This window comes from Benincasa hispida, chromosome 2 (assembly GCF_027475165.1).
Source record: "Benincasa hispida cultivar pf3 chromosome 2, pf3_genome.v1.1, whole genome shotgun sequence".
NCBI classification, from domain to species: domain Eukaryota; kingdom Viridiplantae; phylum Streptophyta; class Magnoliopsida; order Cucurbitales; family Cucurbitaceae; genus Benincasa; species Benincasa hispida.
The window spans coordinates 31,202,442-31,226,312 of record NC_143479.1 but is presented as its reverse complement, the minus strand read 5'-3'; the positions used below and the strand labels follow the sequence as shown (position 1 = coordinate 31,226,312).

General features: G+C 34.0%; 1 protein-coding gene across 1 annotated transcript; it reads right to left on the bottom strand.

The window, feature by feature from the left end:
• Positions 1-1,279: 1,279 nt before the first annotated feature.
• LOC120070952 (Peptidase C13 family) lies at positions 1,280-12,782 on the bottom strand. Its single transcript, XM_039022887.2, has 10 exons — positions 12,177-12,782; positions 11,763-11,804; positions 11,493-11,637; positions 10,563-10,792; positions 10,035-10,092; positions 5,208-5,285; positions 5,010-5,098; positions 3,165-3,246; positions 1,883-2,065; positions 1,280-1,765 (listed from the first exon to the last, which is right to left on the bottom strand). Exons 1-10 carry the CDS (start codon positions 12,326-12,328, stop codon positions 1,625-1,627), a joined length of 1,200 nt encoding a protein of 399 aa, XP_038878815.2. The 5' UTR covers positions 12,329-12,782; the 3' UTR covers positions 1,280-1,624.
• Positions 12,783-23,871: the final 11,089 nt, after the last annotated feature.

Below are 23,871 nucleotides of genomic sequence, written 5' to 3'. Positions count from 1 at the left end.
ACTAAACGGCCACTGCCTGAAAGGCATCTATTTTTATGATATTTATAATACTCCCCTGAAGAAGAATCAAATAATTGATTAGATTAAAAATAAAAAATAAAAATAATAAAAAGATGCAGGAAGAAGAAGAATTGAAGAAAAAGGAAGAAGAAGGAAGAAGTCCACCGAAGATTTTCGAAAAAAAAAAAAAAAAAAACCAACTTCCAAACTGCTGATTAGATTAAAAAAAGTTGCAAATCGAAAAAGAAGTAGAGGAAGCTATTGGAGAAGGCCAAAATGGTAACTTCACATGGTGCAGTACGTAAAAAGCTAAAATTCCTTGCTTTTTAAACTTTTAAGCTCATTTTCATGTGGTCTCCTGTGAAAAATTCTTATGGTTCCCCACACTTAATTGTTAAAGTGTTGATATAATTAAATTTATCATAAATTATTCGTTCAAACTTTTGGTCAAATACTTGGATTCAGGGTGCAATTTACTATATAGTCCAATATTGTTTTCAATTAGTTTTTTTCTATGTGATTTAAGTATTACTCACTGTGAAAATCATAGAAAACAACCAAGTTTTTTTTAATGTTCTTTTGAATACTACTTTGATCCATTTATCTTTAGTTGTGTTCATTTTGGTTTATATACTTTCAACTTTGATTCATTTTGATCCTTATACTTGTAATTTTGATTCATTTTGATCCTTATACTTTTAACAATAGACTATTTTGATCTTTTCATTTCATTTTTAAGAGATCAAAATTGTTATTTTTGAAAATTGAAGGACCAAAATGAATCAAAATTGAAAGTATAAAAACCAAAATGAATATCTTAAAAATACAAGAATCAAAATAAAAAATATAAGAATCAAAATAGTATTTAAACAAGCATGATACTAAATTAAATTAGTAATTGGAAACAGATTTGTATGAAAATCTCTAGACCCTTTTGCCACTAAAAAAAAAGAAAAAAGAAAAAACTATAGTCGTAAATTAAAATATTGAATCTCATTTAAAATTCATCTCTGCAATTACCCTGACTTTAATATTTATTTCAATTTTTAAAAGTATAAAATCCAAAACCACTGTCAAGCAATTTCGATGGATTTTGTCAATTTCGGCCAGATAAATTTCGACTTCTATTTTCACAAACTGAACCAAATGGAACCAAAATAATGCTTAGTTCTGGCCTAGAGAAGCTAAGACGGTTGTGGACATAGAAATGTTCAATTGAAAAATGCCTAAAAGCCTAACATGAAGAACAAATGGAAATACAAAAGAAATAATAAAACAATTAAGGGGAAAAATTGAGTACAGTTCTATTGCTCTTGTTTCAAATTTGTTTTCAAATCATCAGCTCATAAAAATGATAATATCTCATAACTTGTAGATAGAGTTTTTTGACTGGATCCTTTGTAACAACCCTCCTCTTTTGAAGATCTTTCCCCCAATCCTAGATTTAGTTAGCTGCTGCTAGAGAGCAATTTTTTAGGCAAGCATGGATCTCTTCCCATAAATAAAAGCTCAGAACACAAAAAGTTTTGGAACATATTCAAGATGCAACATCTGCTCGGGATGAATGTACAAACATACGAAATTCGGAGTGGGAGTGACAAACAAGAAATAGGAGGCAGCTTCTTCACCTTGATAGCCACATGGAGATCCCTAAGAATGGAAGCATAATGCCCAACCCATAGTTCACTAAAGTATCAGCATCTTCAATTTGTTCCATCTTATTATGCAAACTTCTCCACACACTTCTTAAAGCACCATCTTCATCCTGCATTCCGTGTTGTTTACCCTCACTTAGCAATGTTTATCGATGATTCTTATTAATTAATTTATTTACTCTATTCTTTTTTTATGTGTGGCAGTTATCAGATAGAAATACAGTTACCCTTGTGTTTGGTTTACTAAAATGATCTGGATTATCTGCAGTAATCAATATTCTTTCATTGTGCTGTGATACTTGATGTAATTCAGGTTCTCCCTTGTTGGAGTCCTTTCTTGGGACAATCTTGTAAGCCGAATCGGTATGAACTGTTTCCATTACTGAGCCAAAGAAGTTTGTTACAGGAACCTAGAGGGAGGAGAAAGGGACCACAAATAAGTACCTATACCGCTGGAATGGACAACAAATTTGTAAAAATAGAAAGTGAATCATGACTGCTGCTATGATTTCAGTAACTTCTGAGAATCGGGACATTCAGATATTTTAAAGTTGGTTCCAAAAAGAAATCACATTGCATCAGAGGAATGTTAAAAATTAGACAAATATTAGATGTGTATTGCTTCTTGCATATAAAATCCTGATTTTTCCCTGTCAACTAAACTAGAAGTGTTTATAGCCCACCAACCGCTGCATTGACTTGTAATGTCTTGGCTCTAAAATGCTTAAGTGATTATTCTATTTTAGTCCCGTCTTTCAAAAATGTCTACAGTTATAGTGCTAATATTAGTATTAGAACACTATTGTAAATATATTCATCACCTTTTATAGTCTTTCTACCTTCTCCTATTTAAGTTAGCCCTCGTATGCGTGTATATATGTCTCTTCAATGAACGGTTCTGATTGTCTCCAACCTTAGCATGGTTCATGACATTATAAAAGATTAAAATAGATTACAAAAAAATTACATTTTAGTGGTTGCTTTGTTGTTAATTTTTTAATTTATGTTATCATCATGTCATATATACACACATACACAGGTATACATACATACATATACATTGATAAAAGCATCACTTCATGTGTTAACATGTTGACATGGGCATGTTATGCTTTATAAAGCCACATAGGTCGCCTGAGACGCAGCACATATTAGATAGAAGACATTATCAAGGACCAAAGTTTAGCAGGTTTCTTAAACTTAGAAGATAACAGGCACTTCAAAAGTTGATGAGGACCAAAACAGTTGTTAAGTTTCAAAGATTTATATGTCTAAGAACTAAAATGGAATAAACCTAGAAATATAGGTATCGAATTGGGATTTAAACCTATCTAAAATTCCACCACAACCTCCCCACAACTAAAGAAAAAAGGGAAGAGATTTCTCAAAGCCAGTTAAAATCAACCATATGACTTACACGTGGCAACATAAAGTGGTAATATATAATTCGGGACCATAAAGCAGCAGAACGAGATTGAGAATCAAATACTTTGGATGGAAAATTCTTACCTCCTCCAATCTACGTTGGTATAGATTGGTTCTATAATATGCAGTTGACATCAACAAAGTTGGATTATATGAACTGAAAAGACTGCAAATTTCCACCAAAAGGGATCAAAAACCTCCACACAGGTAAATTGGTTTGAACAGAGAACTTTTTTTTTTTTTTAACAAGAACAGAGATAGCTTTAAACGCACATAAATCAAATACATTGTTAAAATTGTATATTTCTAGATTACAGACCATGATTTAGTACGTTTCTTATTCAAAGGAAACTGACAGCAGGAGTAAAGTACGGAATAATGGGATATGAAAGTAAATACTTCGATGAAAAAGTAAGGATGGGAGAGGCATCGGGCTGAAGAGAAGGCAGCCCAATATCTTCAAAACTCCCCTCAAGCTGGTTTATATTATGTCGATTAATCCAAGCTTGGATTTTTTCTCTTTTTTTATAAAAAAATATTCAAATCCAAGCTTTTGTTGAGTAAAAATCAAAGTGTACAAGGGACAAACAAAAAATAAACATCAGATAAAATGAGTCAAACTAGACAAAAAAAGTGTTCAATCAAGCCAAAAAGGACCGACCTATAGGATGTCCAAGCTAGCACAATTCAACTGGTACATAGGCATGTTAGCGACCAAGAGATCTGTGGTTCTAATTCCTACCTACCATTGTAGTAAAAAAAAAAAATCTATTAATTACAAAGGTCTTAAATATCAATACTCGAAGTAGTGAAACCTACATGCACCTCTTCCTTACACCTCAACCCCTCTAAATAATATATTGTTGCTTCCAACCCAAGCTTAGATCTTAGTTCTTCCATTATCTTCGAAAGGAAAGGGTCAAATTGAATATTTTATCACGTAATAGAACGTCTCTCCACAACCCAAAAATCCGAAGGCAATGAATGTCACAACTTTCTGCTAAAAAACTAGAAAATAAAAAAGAAACCAGATATTTATACTCCAATAAACTCAAAAGCCATCGAGAAAGGTAGATAGTCGAAGCCAGACATCTATGTTGGGTTCTCTGCACCATCATACAAAAACTTCCACGGACAAGCAGATCACAAAAAGAATTTAACATTTTTTTTTTTTTTTTGGACCAGTTTCTTTTGAAATTGTGTAGCACAAACCTCTTTACAAGACACTCCCACCATCAATCAATTTAAGATGTAAAGATTTTACCGTGAACCTGCCTCTAGACTCCAAAATCCAAAAGCTGCCCTCTTGCAATTTGTTGCCAGTAACACATGATTTTTCACTTCAACTTATTTTTTTCTTCTTTCCTTCAAACTCCTTACAGTAATGTTCTAACCATTTGTAATTGAATTCAATATTTCACCACCAAAACCTGAATTTTGGCCCCACTACCCGACAAACTCTTGGAAATTGACGGCCAATGGTAAGCCAACACCCAAATGACTTCTCAAAATCTAATCCTTTATCCATTTCTAATTTTTATGTCAGATTTTTTATAACTTTTCTTCCCCATTTCCTCTCCACATGAAGTTCCTCATAGCATCAAACAATTGAAGCGATGGAAACTCACTATCACTGGTGGATCTGTATCAACTTTGATTTCAATCAGATTGCTTACACACAAATACCTAAGCCTCCCCTCAATTGCAGAGGAGGAGAACAAATACCTCATGATTTAGTTCTCTAACAAAAATCACAAAGTAAGGCATGAAAAGAGAAATTAAACCTCTACTGCAACTTCTAAATGTTGAAGTTGTTGATTCTAATGCAAATACAAGGAAACAAATAGACTTTTCTAATTTTTGGCACAGTTAGGACCAAGAGAAGATAGTGATTAGATCAAATAAGAGAGGTGATAAGATCCAACTTACCTGATTAATGAAGTATTATCATACATATTTAATCTCTCAAAGAAGGCCAGTGTGTAATACGTGAAACGATCAACTACAGAAACACCAACCTGTTAATCAAGAAGATAAAAATAAATACAATCTATGGAAACAACAATATACGGGAAAAACGAAACCTAGGAGTATGCAATATATACAGTGATATGAGGGCACACTTACATCCGGGTCCAAGTGATGTGAATATGAGTTCTCTCCTTTCTTACTACTTCCAATGGCTAAAACACCTGGGGAATGAAGCTGCATAAAGTAAGAACCTCTACTTCAGTACTGAAAATTGTTATACCTCTATGCCCATGGTCCACAAAGTTGATTAGCCACCCCATCCCCCATGTTTTCATTTGTTACTTAAAAACTCAGTCATCTCTTCAATCCAACTTACAAACCATGCTACCACATTTATTTTCCTCGTGAGCTTTTAACTTCCTCAGGTGCTCCAATTTATTCATTCACAGAAGCCATAATTCCACAATAAGGAAGATGCAGAATGGAGATAATGGTTTGCAGAAGAAAGCTAAAATTGGAAGTAAAATTACCAATATATGCAAATTAAAAAAAAATGTCAAGAATGAAACTCCTGGATTCTTTTAATCCCCTTACCTCTCAAATTTTCTGATAAACTCCTGGGGATGGATCATGAATGACTATCAAACCACAATCTTCCATAAATAAGGTAGGTGCAGGCAATTATGAATCGCAATCTCTAGGTTGAATTGGATTTAAGAGTCCTCAGCGCTCATCCTTACAATATTTAAAAGAGTTTGGTTCATGAGTTTGTGTGGCCTAAAGTTGAGAAGCTAGTTTGTTTAGCTTATACTTATACTATGCAAAGACCAGAGTTACAAAAGCCTAGTTTCTATAACCAATATTTGGTTAGTTAATTGGAAAAAAATTAGTATAAGTTTATAGATGCATAAGTCTAGACTAATATGTACTTTGGTTCTATATAGACCACAAAATTAGAAGACAGTCACAATCCAGGATAAACAAATGTACGAACCAAATGTTTGTTCAACTCTCTATTCTTAGGTTCAGTAAATCACAATCCATTTCCCCATCTTAATCTTAGTGTATAGATTTGGGCTATCTCGAGGAAAGGAAGGACAAAAAAAGGGTGGGGCCTCAAATAAGGAGTTGACCAGAGAAGTTAAAGCTTTGATCAGTAGTTGGGAAAAAGGAAGCTCTAGCTGCTAAAGCTAGTACTTCCCAGGGCATTGATAGTTCTCCATGTTAATTCTCTCCTGGAATGTGAGGGGTCTTAACGCTCGCCCCAAAAGAACCCTAGTGAAGGACCTTCTGACGAAGTACAATCCGGATGTGGTTATTCTCCAAGAGCCCAAACTTAGTGATGTTGACAGAAAGTTGATTAAGTCTGTTTGGAGCAGTCGTAATATAGGTTGGGAGGCTTTTGATGCTATAGGTTCCTCGGGAGGAATCTTAATTATGTGGAAGGAAGAATCCATAATAGGTTGGGAGGCTTTTGATGCTATAGGTTCCTCAGGAGGAATCTTAATTATGTGGAAGGAAGAATCCATAATGGTGGTTGACTCTATTCAAGGTCAGTTCTCCCTCTTTATTTTGTGTAGAACTAACGTCGATTTTACTGGGTGGATTATAGGGGTGTACGGTACGGTCCTTCTTCCTACAAATTCAGAGAGAAGTTTTGGCTAGAGATTTTGGTGTGTTGGGGGGGACTTCAATGTGGTTAGGTGGATTGACGAAAAGAGATCCGGTGGCCGTGCTACTAGAAGTATGAATATGTTCAACATTTTGATTGAGGACATGGATTTAGTTGATGTTCCTATTCGGAATGGGCCTTTCTCTTGGTCTAGATCCGGTTCCAGACCAGCAGCGTCTAAGATTGCTTCCTTCTCTCCAAACCTTGGGCTGACTTCTTTAGAAAGGCCAAAGTTGGTACGCTTCCGCGTACTACTTCAGACCATTTCCCCGTCTTACTCTTGGAACTCAATCATGGGGTCCAACCCCTTTCAAATTTGAGAACGTTTGGCTTGATCACCATTCTTTTCTTCCCAATTCAGAAAGTTGGTGGGGCAGTCTGAACGTTGAGGGCTGGTCAATTTTTTCCTTCATGGAGAAGTTGAAAAGTTTGAAGAATATTCTGAAAGTTTGGAACAAGGATACACATGGTAATATTTTCTCCCAAAAGAAGGCTCTTCTGACGACCTTACTTGAACAAGATCTGTTCTATAGATTGTACATATGTATCCTTGAGTTCTAAAAAGAAGGCTGTTCTGGAAAAGATCAGCTCCTTTGATTCGCAAGAGGAAGCAGGTCTCCTCACTGACAGCAGCCAAGGAAAGAGAAGATTGTAAAGGTGCCCTGCTTGAGACGATCATTAAAGAGCAGAGAATTTGGGTGCAGAAAAGTAAATTACATTGGCTAAGGGAAGGAGAGGAAAATTCTAGCTTCTTCCACATATGGGTCTTTGCTCGTAAAGTAAAAACTTGATTTCAGTTTTAGAAAGCGAGGAGGGGCAGGTCCTCCTTAATGAAGACGAGATTGTGGCTGAAATCCTTTCCTTCTACTCTAACCTTTATGGCACCAAGATCCCCCACTCTTTCACCTTTGAAGGCATGGATTGGAGGACTCTAAGCCCGCGGGATTATTGTTCCCTCGAAGCCCGCTTTAATCAAAAGGAAATTTATGTTGCTATTTCAGAGTTGGGAAATCTTAAATCACCCGGACTAGATGGTATGACAGGGAAGTTTTATAGAAAATCTTGGAACATTCTAAAACTAGACTTAGTAGGGGTGTTCCAAGAAAAAAGATATCATTTGCGGTGTAACGAGATGTGTATATATGTCATCCCGAAGAAGAAAACGGTTGTTCGGGTGAGTGATTTCAGACCTATTAGCCTTGTTACTTCCCTCTACTAAATCATCTCCAAGGTACTTGCCATGAGAGTTAAGAAGGTTCTCCCCTCCATCGTAAACAACTCCCAGATGGCCTTCGTGGAGTGAAGGTAAATTCTTGATGCAATTTTAACTACTTCTGAATCCGTGGATGAATGGCACGCAATTGTTAGCAAAGGTGCCCACTTGAAACTTGAACTCAAGAAGGCCTATGAGAAGGTTGGCTGGTCTTATCTTGATATGATCTTGAAACTTAAAGGGTTTGGTAGAAGATGGAGGTGGATTTGGGGCTGTCTTTCCTTGACTAATTTCTCTATTATTGTTAATGGTAGACCTCAGGGAAAGGTTTTTGCCAAAAGAGGCCTTCATCAGGGAGATCCTCTCACTTCTTTCCTCTTCACAATTGTTGGCGATGCCTTTAGTAGGCTTGTTCATTACTGCAATGAAAGGAGGGTCATTAGAGGATTTTCCTTTGAAAATATGACTTCTGAGTTAACTCACCTCTAGTATGCAAACGACACTCTTCTCTTTTCCTCTTGGGAGAAAGGAAACCTTGAGGCTTGGTGGACTGTTGTAAACCTGTTTCTCCTTGGTTTGGGGTTGTCTCTTAATGTCTCTAAAACTTCCATCAACAGAATCAATCTGGGACGGGAAGGGTTGGATCTTCTTGCTACTATGTTCGGGTGCAAAGGGGATACTCTCCCTTTCAATTACTTGGGTTATCCTATTGGAGGAGCTCACAATGCCAAGGAAGCTTGGAGATCCCTTGAGGAGCGGTTTAAATCAAAGGTGGACAAATGGAGAGGAATTTCCCTCTCAAAAGGTGGTAGACTGACCCTAGCTCAATCGATGCTAGCTAAATAGTCTTCCTTGTTATTTCTTCTCCCTATTGCAAGCCCCGAAAAGTATTATAAATAGGCTGGAAAAGATCGTAAGAGACTTTGTCTGGAATCGTGGGATTTGCAAGCCTGTTTCCCACCTTGTTAATTGCAATTCCACTTCCCTCCCTTTGATCTACAGAGGTCTTGGAGTTGGGTCCCTTTGTCAAAAAACATAGCTCTTCTCATGAAGTGGCTTTGGAGATTTTACCATGAAGAAAATGCGCTTTGGAGGCGTTAATTGTGGCTATTTATGGTATGGATGCTGCTGGTTGGTGCACTAATATGCCGAAAAGGGGAAGTTGTTCTAGGCTTTGGGCAGGAATTCTGAAACATAAAGAGCAGTTCTTTAAATTTACAACCTTCATTGTGGGAGATGGCAAAGCTATTAGATTCTAGACAGATTTTTGGTGTGATGTTCAACCCCTTGCCCAAAAATTCTCTGATATCTTTACTTTGTCTCTGAAAAAGGACGCTTTGGTTGTTGATTGTTGGTGTGCTACTAGCCTTTCATGGAATTTGGGCCTCAGAAGAAATTTGTTGGACAGAGAGATGGGGGATGTGATTACCATTTTGGAGATCTTGCAGTCTTGGGCTCCTCAAAGTGGCCATGACAGTCTTAGGTTGAAGCTTGAAGCCTCGGGGAAGTTTACAACTAATTCTACCTTTATGACTATTGCTAAGAGATCTTCCCCACTCACCTCCCCTCTGGTGCGCATCATCTGGAAAATTAAAATTCCTAAACAGGTGAAGTTCTTCATGTGGTCCCTTGTGCATAGAAGCCTTAACACTCATGACAAGCTTCAAAGGAAACTCCAACACCTCTGCCTTAGTCCTTCAGTCTGTTGCCTTTGCCTTAAAAATGAGGAGTCCCTTGACCATGTGTTTCTGCATTGTGACTTTGCAAAGAAGGGATGGAATTGTTTGTTTAAAACTGTTGGCTTGGAATGTTGTCTCCCAAGCAAGATCGATGACTGGTTGATTGATGGGCTTGATTGTAAATCTTTCAGTCCTAAAGGGAATGTCCTTTGGAGGTGTGCTTCTCGGTCCCTCTTGTGGAGCATTTGGAACCAGAGGAATAACAGAACTTTTGAAGATAAGTCTGATTCTTAGGTAGTTCTCCTTTGCTCCTTTTTTAATACATATCTCTGTTTCTTATCAATAATAATAATAAATCACAATCTAACTTGTCTGCCAAACCCACTAACAAATTGAGAGACTAGGGAGTTACTGCAAACCTGATTGAAGAGAGTAGCAGCTTGGCAAGTATCAACCATTATTAGCAGCTCCTTAAATCTATCAGTATAATATTGCCACCGAAGTTAGTGACAGCAAGGTGTATATTAAGTAAGAAAATAAAAATTCATAGTAAAGCGGAAAGAAAATTAGTTTCCAATAAATCTGCAGAACTGATGGCTTTCGATGGTTATACAGCTCCAACGGAGATTGAACTCTGATTCATTTTGTTCAGAATTGTTAGTTTTTAACCAATTATAATGTACTCACACTGATCACAAGAGAGCCATCTAAATCTATTAAATTTGATATTTGGGAAACTTAAAGGAAATTTGACATCCTAAGTGACCATGAAAACTAAAATCTGACTTCAAAGACATGTAAGCTTATAGTTTGTTAGTCCTCACTAGGCGAGCCATCTGGATTACTAAAACTTCAATTAATTGCAACCGTTACTAATGTTTTACTTTAGTCTAAATTAATCCGATCAACTTTGGTGCTGTAAGCCCATACGAAAAAAACATTCCTACCTATGTTTTTCTTTCATTTGTTTCACAGCATCAGCTAAATCATGACTCTGGAGTTCTTCAGAATCCTGGAACTTCAAAAATTCATCTCCCCCATGTCCTGTCATGTATAGAAGAATGTGGCTTCCTTCGTCACTTAACAAGCGTTTTGATCTTGGAACAGCAACCTCGTGACGTCCAGTCAAGACCCTTAAGAAATTTTCAACTGTCACCTCATAACCTCGGTAATCAACCTAAGTGTAGACATGAAAGTAAATTGTTTCAAGATTCATGACTCACTGAATGTCTTGAACTACGATTAACAAGAATAACCATATTACAAGGGGGGCAGTGTTCTCTATGATATATGGTGCAGGAAAAAATGTGAGAAATTCTCGAAGAATAAAATATTTATTAGCAAAAGAAAACAACAGAGTTATAGAAGATTGATATGCGATGTTAGGTATCATTTTGTTCATTTTACCTTATCTATCGAAAATTAATTTTTGTATAAACATAAGTACAACCCTGCTCTCCATAGAAGATTGATTTTATACTTGGAAAAAATGATAACTAAATTTAGAGAGAGAGAGAGCCCTACACAAAATCAATGTAATCATATAACCAGTACAGTGCAATATCGTCCTAGAACCCAAATGGAGGAAGGCCATAGAAAATACAACTGGTGACAGAAAACAGTGTAGTTCCATTGATCTTCTATCAGGTATCCAGAAGGTCATGGTATTATTTTTAACTAAAAATCCCAAATCCCATGGCAATGGCATCAGCTTATATTTTATAGCTATATTTGAGAAAATTAGTGCAAATTCAAACAACTTCTAATATGAAGAAAATGAAGTTGTTAGTCAGGTGCAAATAAGAACCATTACCAAAATGAACACAGCTAGCTGTTATGTGCTTTCAGATAGAAAAACAGTCTGTATAGAAACAAACCTCAACATTATCTCCATACAAGTTGATTTTGTGATTTTCATTGTTGAACACTTCTGCAGGGTATTTGTTTCGAGGATTACAGGCTATGTCATCCGCCAACATAAGTATAATCCTCTCATCAGGTATTCCTAGCCTTTTTACAGTCCTAAAACCAAAAGCAAAGAAGATATTAATTTAACGAAGGCCTGATTAGATCTTACAGGGAAAACAGATAACGAAGGCCTGATTAGATCTTACAGGGAAAACAGATCACCAAAGCTACTGTCTTACCTATACAAGGATAATGTATTAGCCATGTGCCGATAATTGAACCTGAAAGACCACAATCCTTTATCGAGGTCAACAACTTACTGAAATAATCCACTAATAATATACACCTTAGACAAGAACTGGGCACAATTTATCTATATGATCATCAATTCTCCTAACAGTTATAACTTTGCATCTGAAACAAATCTAAAATGTCTTTAAGACCACTAATTTACTGATTGACCCACTTGGCAGGACTGATTATAGAACTGTTGAAGCTAACTCAAATGAACACCCATCTCAAGCAGCCATCCAAGAAATGGAACATAAAATTCTTTGACAATATAAATTAGACAATCTCTACGAACAAGTCGAACTATTATGAATTCACGAGAAACGCAAATACAAAAAAAGTTGGAATCGAATTGGACAAACCAGTAGCGAGAGGTACAGACTAGAACTGCCCAGTTATTGGTATGCATAGTTGTCTCGGAAGGAGAAGCATATGCCATACAGTTGCCAAAATAAGCGAGGCCCATAATCAGAATCAGAGGTAAAACCATTTTAGAAGTGTAAAACTGGTACATCTCGTAGAGCTGCCACAAAAAACTTCGATTGGGTCAAGACTTTATTCCCCTTGTAGAAAACTGAGCCCTATTTCACTAATTTCTCTCCGTCTCTCACAAAACGTGCAGACACTGTGTTCTGTTGCTGCATCCACCATCACCCTGCGTTCTTCTGCTCGTCTTCTGAATATGAATTCTTCGTCGCCGGGAGAATGGAAAATGGCCCAAAATGACTCAAATCCCAAAAACTTTGGGGGGTTTGTACGGATGACTTAAATTGGGAGAGAAAAATGAGATTTGTCCCGGTTTTTAAAAATCAGATATTTTTTTTTTACATATTGTTGACATCAAATTTAGGTGAAATTACTAAATCAAAAGTTCATACACACGAAATAGTCTCTCTCGCTCTCGCTTTGCTCTCCTCACTCACAGATCGCTCTCCCCTATTTCGTTGTTCCACTCACATCCTCTCTCCATGGTCTCATTTTGCAACACAAATTAAAAATGGTCGCATCAGAACTGCTCGTATGGACTCGCACAGTCTGAGAAGCTGTAGTCATGTCGGAGGAGAAGAAGATGCACCGAAGGAGAAGAAGAAGAAATGAGCAGAAGAAGACAAAGGAGATCAAGAATGAAAAAAAAAAGACCAAGAACTCAGTCGCATCGGAGAAGAAGAAAAAGAAACGAAAGCGAAAATTTGTGACTTCTCGTGGTCATGACATCAACCGAAGGTCAATTTACCATTGTTTTTAATAAGTGAGGCATTTTCTCATTTTGAGCCTCCAAAATGGGTTAGTTGTGTCATTGTCCCAACTTTCATGTAATTGACTTCTTTTTTAAAAAAAAAAACATGTTTTTTTTTTTATCTTTTAGGTGTGAAAGACCTCTTTGACCTCTAATATTAAATAAACCTTCTCTATATTTTCTCTGTCGCTTTTTCCTTCCTCTTCCACAATCACAATACTTCATTCAATGCAACACCAATATTCCATTTCATTCTTTGTCAACATTTATTCACCATCAACGTTCAATGTTATTGATATCAAGCATGTGGACAAGTAATAAAAGATCACTTTCAATTCCATTTTCAGATGAACACTCTCACTATCTGTATAATGCATTCTCACTTTTAGTTGAATACTTTCACAGTTGATTGTTTTCAGCTTCTTTCAACTTTTTTTGTTGGATCTAGAGAAAGCAAAAAAATGTATATTCAAAGAAGACGATCATTTGTCTTACCTAGAAAACGAACAGAGGGTAAGCTTAGTATAATTTAAAATTGATGATGTTCATATTGGGGTTGATACCCTAAATCTTGTGGTTTTGTAGTTTGTAATTGTATTGTACAAACATTTTATTTACCTAATAAAATAAGAAGTATTTTATTCAATATTTAGTTGCATTAACCCACAAAAATCAATAAACTAAGATCCAAAGTTATTTTTTGTAACTTAACATGTATGTGGAAACATATAGGTGGATCATGTTTAAATGATAACCTAAATAGTATGTAGTAGATGGATAAGATTTGATACCTTATCCTGGTGACACTATGAATACGACCCGCTTTGTAATTGTTATAATTATTGTAAAGTGTTATAAGTGATATGGTCCTGATCATTCATGTGGAGACATGTGAATGGGTTATTCTATATAAAGAGTTTATATAAAATCGGACCACGAAATGAATAGTCTCTTTATAACACCGTTGCTAGAAGAGACTTAAATTTCACCAAGATGATCATAGGTGACTTGACCTGAATCCTCGGTGATCTGTGAACTCATGCCTATGAAGGCAATCCTCTGATTTGTATATGAAAACAGTCCTCTGATTTGTATGGGGTGAGAGTGGTCAGTTTCATCAACTCAATATGTCCACCATTTTGAGGATTCGTCTAATTAGAGAGCTGGGAACGTAGCTTCACAAGAAGAAATTCACTCATTTTCTATTGTTAGGGTAAATAGAGAAATTGCTCCTTTAAGAGCTGATTCCGGGGCTTAAACAATATGGCACCACACCCTCTCCCAAAGCTCCACATGTCGTCGCCGGATTGGTCATTGATGCTTACTCAGTCGCCACGTCATCACCACCAGTATTTTTCGATAAAACTCGGTTCGGTCATAACTTCTTCATTTTAGCTCCGATTTGAGTGATTCAAGACTTGTTGGAATCGTTGTTCCAAGCTCTACGCTATGAACATATTAAAACACTAAAATTTTCAGTAATTAAAAATTGAGTTTGTTATCGTCAAAACATTGATTAATTAATTAATTAAAATTAATTAATTTGAGATTAAGGGCCAAAAAGTCAACAATCTCCCCCTTTTTTATGATGACAAATCATTCAAAAAAAAATAGCTTGAAATACATGTAAACCATATGTAGCACATGATAAAATTCAACATATCACCATAAAGATCATTATTGAAATTCACTCAAAAAAAAATAAATCCTCCCCCTAATTAATACAATCAAAATCATAACAAATTTATAGCATATTTTTCTTAAACTTCTCCCCCTTTGGAATCATCAAAAAGAAAAATTAAGAAAAATTTAGAACTACATAAATGTTTCCCTTAAAAACGTGAACATAAATTTAACACAACTCCCCCTAAGAATATTAACACATGCTTTCCATATCTCCCCTATCAAAATGCCTTCTAAAAGATTTAACAAGTAAAATTATAAAATCAAGAGGCATCACAACGAATAATACCGAGCTCAAGACTAATTTTGCAAAAGTCTTCTTCATTCAAAGGCTTGGTAAAAATATCCGTTAATTGATTATTAGAGCCTACAAATTCAAGAGTAATATTATCATTTTGCACATGCTCTCTAATAAAGTGATGCCTAATATCAATATGCTTAGTCCTAGAATGATGTATAGGATTTTTAGTCAAATTAATAGCACTAGTATTATCACAAAATATAGGCACATTATCAAACTTTAATCCAAAATCACAAAGAGTTTGTTTCATCCAAAGAATACTAGCAACTGCAATATATTCCGATTCGGTAGTGGATAAGGCAACCAAATTTTGCTTTTTACTAAACCAAGAAACTAAGGAACTACCAAGAAATCGACATGTCCTACTAGTACTCTTACGGTCAAGTAAACTACCCGCAAAATCCGCATCGGAATATCCTACCAAATTAAATCCAACATTTCTAGGATACCATAAGCCTAAATCAATAGTACCAAACAAATATTTAAAAATTCTTTTAACGGCATATAAATCTGATTCCTTAAGACAAGATTGAAATCTAGCACAAAGACATACACTAAACATAATATCGGGTCTACTAACGGTTAAATAAAGTAAAGATCCAATCATACCTCTATAAGTTTTTATATCCATACACTTACCTTTTTCATCCTTGTCAAGCTTAGTGGATGTGCTCATAGGAGTTTTTGCAATTTCACCTTCATTGAATTTGAACCTTTTGAGCAAATCCCTTGTGTATTTTTCTTGACTTATGAAAATACCATCATTGAGTTGTTTGATTTGGAGTCCAAGGAAGAAGCTAAGTTCTCCCATCATACTCATCTCAAATTCACTATGCATACACTTAGAAAATTCTTCACACAAAGATGGATTAGTAGAACAAAAAATAATATCATCCACATATATTTGTACTAAAAGCATATCATTTTCTTTAGTCTTAATAAAAAGAGTAGTATCAATTTTACCCATTTTAAATCCATTTTCAAGCAAGAAATTAGTCTATCATACCAAGCTCTTGGAGCTTGTTTTAAGCCATAAAGAGCCATTTTCAACATATAGACATGATTAGGAAAATCAAAACTTTCAAACCCTGAAGGTTGTTCTACATAAACTTCCTCCATGATATAACCATTTAAAAATGCACTTTTCACATCCATTTGATACAAAATGAAATTCTTACAAGAAGCAAAAGCAAGCAACATTCTAATAGCTTCTAATCTAGCAACGGGTGCAAAAGTTTCTTCATAATCTATTCCTTCCTCTTGACAACAATCTTGAGCTACAAGTGTAGCTTTATTTCTAATGATATTTCCATTTTCATCCATTTTATTTCTAAAGACCCATTTAGTTCCAATTATAGAAGCATGAGAGGGCCTAGGGACTAACTCCCAAACTTTATTCCTTTTAAATTGATTTAATTCTTCTTGCATAGCTAAAATCCAAAATTCATCATTTTCGGCATCTTTAAAACTTTTTGGTTCAATTTGAGAAACAAAATCAAGATTATTAAATATATTAAGAGAGGAAACAAGTTTTCACACCTTGTTCGGGATCACCAAGAATTAATTCTTTGGGATGGGAAGAAGCATACCTCCACTCTTTAGGCATGGATGAAGAACCAACTTCGTTCTTTTCGATTAAGCTCGTCTCTTGCTTACTTGAAACAATTTCCTTACCTTTGTCACTAACAAGTAAATCTCCAAAATTTCCTTCTAAAACATCACTATAAATAGGCTCATTTGAAATAACATTGCAAGATTCATCAAATACTACATGCATAGATTCCTCAATTACTAAAGTTCTTTTATTGAAAACTCTTTAAGCTTTACTAGTAGAGAAATAGCCAAGGAAAATACCAATATCCGTCTTAGAATCAAAATTTCCAAGTTTTTCTTTGTTATTCAAAATAAAACATTTGCAACCAAAAATTTTGAAATACCCAATATTTGGAATTTTGTTATGCCAAAGTTCATAAGGAGTTTTATCCAAAGAAGGTCTAATTAAAACTCTATTTAAAACATAACAAGCGGTGTTAACGGCTTCCGCCCAAAAGTATGTAGGTAAACCATACTCATACAACATTGATCTAGCAAATTCTTGCAAAGTACGATTTTTCCTTTCAACTACACCGTTTTGTTGAGGAGTTCTTGGAGCGGAGAAATTATGAGAAAAACAATTTTCTTCACAAAAAGTTTCAAAAGCATTGCTACCAAATTCTCCTCCATGATCACTCCTAATTTTAGAAATCAAAAAACTTTTTTCATTTTGAACTCTTTTTGCAAAACTAGAAAAGCTTTTCAAAGCATCATCCTTATGTTTTAGCATTAAAACCCAAGTAAATCTTGAAAAAACATCAACTATCACAAAGGCATAATAGTTCCCTCTAAAACTAGCAATTCTAGAAGGGCCAAATAAGTCCATGTGTAATAGTTAAAGGGGTATTACTTTTTTAGATTTGAAAGAGAACTTAGTTTGCTTACCCATTTGACAAGCATCACAAACTTTGTCTTTTTCAAATTTAAATTTGGGAAGACCTCTAACCAAAGAATTCTTGGAAATATTTGAAATTAAGTGCATGCTAGCATGTCCTAGTCTTCTATGCCATAACCAAGAATCATTATGCAAAGTCGATAAACATTTATCATTAATAGAACAATCATTCAAATCAATAGTATAAACATTTTCATCTCTATTTCCAACGAATATAACTTTTCTATCACTAGCATTTTCAATGATGCAATTCTTTTTATCAAACACAACTCTAAAATCTTTATCACACAATTGACTAATACTGAATAAATCATGCTTCAAACCATCAACCAAAAATACATTTTCAATTAAAATAGAGGATTCATTACCTATACTACCTTTACCAATTATTTTACCTTTCTTGTTGTTACCAAAGGTTACAAGACCTCCATCCTTTTTGGAGAGAGAGACAAACTTGGATGGGTCTCTCGTCATGTGCCTCGAGCAACCACTATCCAAATACCACTTGTTTTTCTTAGAGGCTTTCAAAGAAACCTACAAACACAAATGTTCAAGTTTGATTCTTTGGTACCCACACTTGTTTGGATCCTAGATGATTAGCATTAACAAACTTGGGAATCAATTTCATTTTTGCATAGACATTTAAGGCACTGGATTTAGACAAGTAACAAGAATAAGTTGTACGTCCAAACTTGCCACATGAGAAACAAACAACATTATGCAAAGATTTATCTCTTACAACAAATTTATGCACTCTACTTTTCTTGGAGAAATTATTCCTTGGAGCATTGTGAAACTTTGCCCTTTGAGAAAAAATTCTTCTTGGAGAAGTAGTATGAGCATATTTCAATTTAAAACACTTAGGTCTAATATGGCCTTCAACACCACAATAATGACATATAGACACAAAGTTAGATTTAACATGCTTAGACACAACCTTAGGCATATTAAGCTTAGGCATATTATGAAATGCTTTAACAAAGATAGTTTTAGAACTTGAAGGAGTAGAACATTCATCAATATAGCCTAAACCTCTTTTATCACCAAAAGGCTTGCCTACTTCAATTATCTTGTCTAATCTTTGAGCACCTATTGTCAACTTTTTAATAGATTCTTTAGCTTTATCAAGTTCTTGCAAAGCACTAAATTCCTTTTCTTTGAGTAATTTAATCAAATTATTTTTTCACAACTATCATGCTCAAGAAATTTAACTTTGTCAAGCAAGGCACTTTTCTCATCACAATCAAAAGCATGCTTGTCACAAGAGATTTCATTTCATCAATATGCATAGCATCATGCTCATTCTCTTTTAAGCAAACAATTTCTTCAAGTAAAGACTTATTTTTACTAGATAAAACATTGTATTTCTTTTTAAGCACAACATACTTAGAACTAAGTTTTTCTAAATCATTTTGCATATTTTCAAAAGCTTCGAACAATTCATTATAAGAAAGAGGTTCTAGAGTTACCTCATCATTTTGTTCATCCTCTTTGTCACTATGAGCCATGAAGCAAAAATTGGCCACTTCTTCATTATCACTCCCACTTTCGCTTTCATCGCTATCATCCCAAGTAGCTTTCATTGTTTTCTTCTTGGATGATTTGAGAAAAGGACAATCGGTTCTAATATGACCCGGCTTCTTACATTCATAGCATATTACCTTATTCTTTTTGCTCTTTTCACCTTTTGACTCTTTTTGGTTGGAGAGATGCTTCTTGAATTGCTTCTTTCTCTTGATGAAGTTCTTATACTTACGTGAAAGATAGGCAATATCATCTTCATCAAGGTCATCTTCATCTTGGGAGTCAACTTCTAAAGAGATGGTCTTTAAAGCTATACTCTTTTCTTTCTTTTTCTTCTCATCCTCCATGTTTTTCTTGATCTTTATCTCATGCATCAACAAGAGCCCATGAATTCATCAATGGAGAGAGATTTGAGATCCTTTGCTTCTTGAATAGCAGTGACTTTAGACTCCCATTGTTTAGGCAAAGACCATAATAGCTTCTTTATCTTCTCAAGATTTGAGTACTTTTTCCCAAGTCCTTCTAAAACATTGACAATGTTAGTAAATCTAATAAACATATCTGAAATAGCTTCATTTTCATCAATTTTAAATATTTCATATTGATGAACTAACATGTCAATCTTTGTTTCTTTTACTTGTCTAGTTCCTTCATGAGTAATTTCTAATTTATCCCATATCTCTTTAACGGTTTTGCAAATAGACACTCTATTATACTCAACTTCATTCAAAGTACAAAATAAGCAATTAATAGCTTTTGCATTTAAAGAGCATGCTTTCTTTTCATTTATTGACCATTCTTTCTTAGGTTTTATAGTGCTAACACCATCAACATCTTTTGTTGGAATTTTAAAACCTTCCTCAACAATATCCCACAAATCATAATCAATAGAAAGCAAGAAAAATCTCATTATATTTTTCCAATAACTATAATTAATACCATTAAAAAAATAAGGCTTTATAATAGATTGACTATCGGTAAAAGGGATAAAACCTAAAGTTGTCATAGCTAAAAAATAATTAAGTTTATCAAGAAATAAATATTTCAAAAAGAGCAACCCACTCTTATACCAATTGTTGGATCGATATGGCAACCCTAGAGGAGCGAATAGGGTTTAATTAAACTTTTTTTTTTCTAAATTAACCCAATTAAACTAATTAATACACTTTTTATAAATAATTAGAAAAATTCAATTTATGCAACAAATAAGATAACAAAAATGTGATAATTTAATTCTATCAAATTTTAGCAAATAAATAAGAACAAACTAAAACATACAATAAATTGTTTAAATTAATTGCAAAAATAAAAATGAAAGAGTTAGAGAAGAAGACACTGTAATTTTTATAGTGGTTTGGTCAAACTCAACCTACTCCACTTCCCAAGAGCCTCTTGGGAACTTGAATAAAATCTTTCCTACTCTTTAGAGCCCAACCGTTACACCACCGCTCCTTTTACGGGTTCAAGAGCAAACCCGATCCTTTCCATGGTTTAGGATCAAACTGTTACAGATGTTGGAATTTTTGAAAAACACAATACAACTCTCACTAGAGTGGATTTACAAGTTTAAGCACTTAACAAATTTATCCTCACAATACAATAACACTCTCTCAAAAATAAGATGAAAAGAAAAAAAATTGGAAACTTAGAGAGAGCAACAATGGAACTTCTGAGTTTTGGAGGATTATGAAATGTAAAATTTGTTTGTTCAAAATTTGGAGAGGAAGATAGTTTATATAGAGATGGAAAAATTTTTAGAAACCACAATTAATTTGGACCATTTGATGTTGGAAAAGAAAAATCAATGGTGGAGATTTTAAACTAAACTAGTTGTTAGATATAATAAAATATAATATTAAATTCCTTTTCTTTTGAAATTCATTTCTTTTTTAAAATTAATCCAAAAGAATAAAAAACATACCATGTGTCAAAAACTAGCAGTTAGACACAAATATAAAATAATATTAAATTCATTTTCCTTTTAATTCATTTTCTTTTTAAAGTCAATCCAAAAATTAAAAAAAAACATATCATGTGTAAAAAACTAGCACACAAACATAAAATAATATTAAATTTATTTTCTTTTTAAATTTCTTTTAAATTTCATTTTTTTAATAAAATTATATATATAATATTTTAAATAACCAAAAGCCCCATGTGTCACTCTCCCAAAGCACCACGTGTTGTCGCCGGATTGTTCATTGATGCTGACTCAGTCGCCATGTCATCGCCACTGATATTTTTCGATAAAACTCGTTTCGGTCATAACTTTTTCGTTTTAGCTCCGATTTGAGTGATTCAAGAGGTGTTGGAATCGTTGTTCCAAGCTCTACACTATGGACATATAAAAACACTAAAATTTTCAGTAATTAAAAATCAAGTTTGTTATCATCAAAATATTGATTAATTAATTAATTGAGATTAAGAGCCAAAAAGTCAACATGGTTTCTGCGGGGAATTTTTCCCCATTACTTTTTTTTTTTTTTTGTAAAAAGTCAATTAATCTAAATCACTAATGTGAGCAAATTTTAATTAAATAATTAAATTTGTCACTAAATTGTTTATTATGGTGAGTTTTATATGACAATTTGAATTTAAAGATAAATTACTCAAATTTTGGCCTAAAAAAGCTAATTAATTTTTTTAGTAGAAATAAATAAATAAAAATCAAATTATTCACATATATAATCTAAATTTAAACATTCAATTTAAACATATTCATTATCTTTCCCAATAAATAATCAAATTTGAAATTTAAGTGTAATATTTATATAATAATAATAATAACATAACATTAGATAACTATACTAAATAAATATGTAAAGGCTAATCGGGACGGGGCCGGGGCCGAGGGCGGGGATGGGGAATACATTCTCCGTCCCCATTTAGCTCACGGGAAATTTTTCCCCCATTCCCCGCCTTATCGGGGACTCCCCATCCCCGTAGGGAAATTGGACATCTCTAGCAGCAAGCCTCTTGTTCCTCAATCTAATTGGAGCGTTTTATCCATTCTTTTCATGCAGGCACTAAAGGAAACATCTCAAGGTCACCTCAATTGCATGTATAAAAATGGAATTTGTGTGTATCTGGGAGGAACACCTCAATTTAGTGAAATTGTGGGAAGATCCCACTCAAATCTAATTTCCAATTTTTTTGTATTTTTAAATTTGAATTTTAATTAATTCAAAAAATTAACTAAAACTTGATTCAATTAATTCATAATTAATTAAATTTAAAACAACAAAATTCAAATTTTCAAATTGAATTGAAATTGAAAATTAATTTGATTTTTAATTAATTAAATAACAATTTAATATCAAAATATTAAATTAATCACACATCTAATTTTAAACATGAATCCTATTCATGTAATTAATATTTAAATATTATGAACTCTCAAATTTTCGTTAATTTCGATAAATTAAACGTTCAATTATATCAAACCAGTGTTATTGAGTCAACCCTCACCTATGCAAATCTAAGGATAATCCCAAATAAACAAAAGTTTATAGTCAGCACAGGATTAAGATCGAGTTACCTAGGTCATCTAAGCGAAATAGTCAGTCTTAAACAGTAAACAATGTTATAAAGTAAGAGTGACTTATTTCTTGGTCCGATCTTACACAAACTCATTGCATAGGACGCCCCCACTCCTCATGTCAATACATGAACGAATCAGGATTACTTCGTTTGTAGTACCTTACAACAAATTATAACAACTACAGAGTGGGCCACATCCGATAGTGTTACCAGAATAAGGTACTCAATCTTATTCGTATACTATAGATCATTTTGACTATTTACTCGAACTTGACTCATCTTTATGTCTCCACATAAATTTCAAATATTCATATAATAGTTATGAACCTTAGTTTATTGGATTTAGACTTTATAAGTGCAATTTATAGATTCAATAATAACTTTATTGAAGTAATGTTGAATAACATCTTAATTGACAATAGAATATATTTAACTTTACATACTGCGAGTTTTAGGACGTACAACCCAACAAGTGGTTCTTTAACCCTTTCTTTCTCTTTGATTTTGTTAGAAAAGCATGCTTAATTAAGGTTGTTTATCTGTTTTCTATATTTGTATTATTATGGTTTCGTAAAATAAAATTGGGAAATCGATTCTTTCTATACAGAGTATCGTCTACTCTTTCAATTCATGGCAGTGAATAACATCTATTGACCATAGAAATCGGCTACCAGTAGTACGCAATCGTTGACAATTTGGTATGTGATCGTTGATCCCATGGTACACGATTGTTGACTACATGGTGTGTGATCGTTGATCAAGACGTAAGCAATCGATGATCACAGACTAAGTACTATTTACTTAACGATAACAAAACTTTTATTGTAATTTCAAATGAAATTGAAACATGATTGTCCCTAATTGACTTATTATAGGATCAATGACACTTCTTTACATATTTGTGTGCTATGGTGGGGTGCAAGACCAGATCAAAAACAGCTATGTAGGAGGTGCCATGAAAGGATTAAAGATTAAGAGTGATATAACTTATAGTCAACTAGTGGGTCTTCTACACCAATGATTGAATATCAATCCATATATGTTTGAAAATACAGCTAAAATGTAGTTTCCGCTACATGTTGATGAATTATAATGCTTATTGATCCTGGTTGTTTTCGCTACATGTTGATATAATCCTACAATTGGTATCAGAGCATCGCATTTAATTTGGTTTAATTTTGGCTTGGTGGGTGTTTTTTATGAGATATATGAAAATAGTGCACTGATATGATTTTCTGAGCTTTGGCGTTTAAATTCTCTTTGATTCCTTGATTAAATTTGTAA

Excerpts from the sequence above, each read along its gene's own strand:
- LOC120070952 (XM_039022887.2), bottom strand. The coding sequence starts at position 12,328 with ATGTACCAGTTTTACACTTCTAAAATGGTTTTACCTCTGATTCTGATT. Across the intron at positions 10,093-10,562 it reads CAAATGAAAGAAAAACATAG|ATTTAAGGAGCTGCTAATAA; the intron begins GTAGGAATGTTT and ends TTATACTGATAG. Across the intron at positions 5,286-10,034 it reads CTGCTACTCTCTTCAATCAG|CTTCATTCCCCAGGTGTTTT; the intron begins GTTTGCAGTAAC and ends TACTTTATGCAG.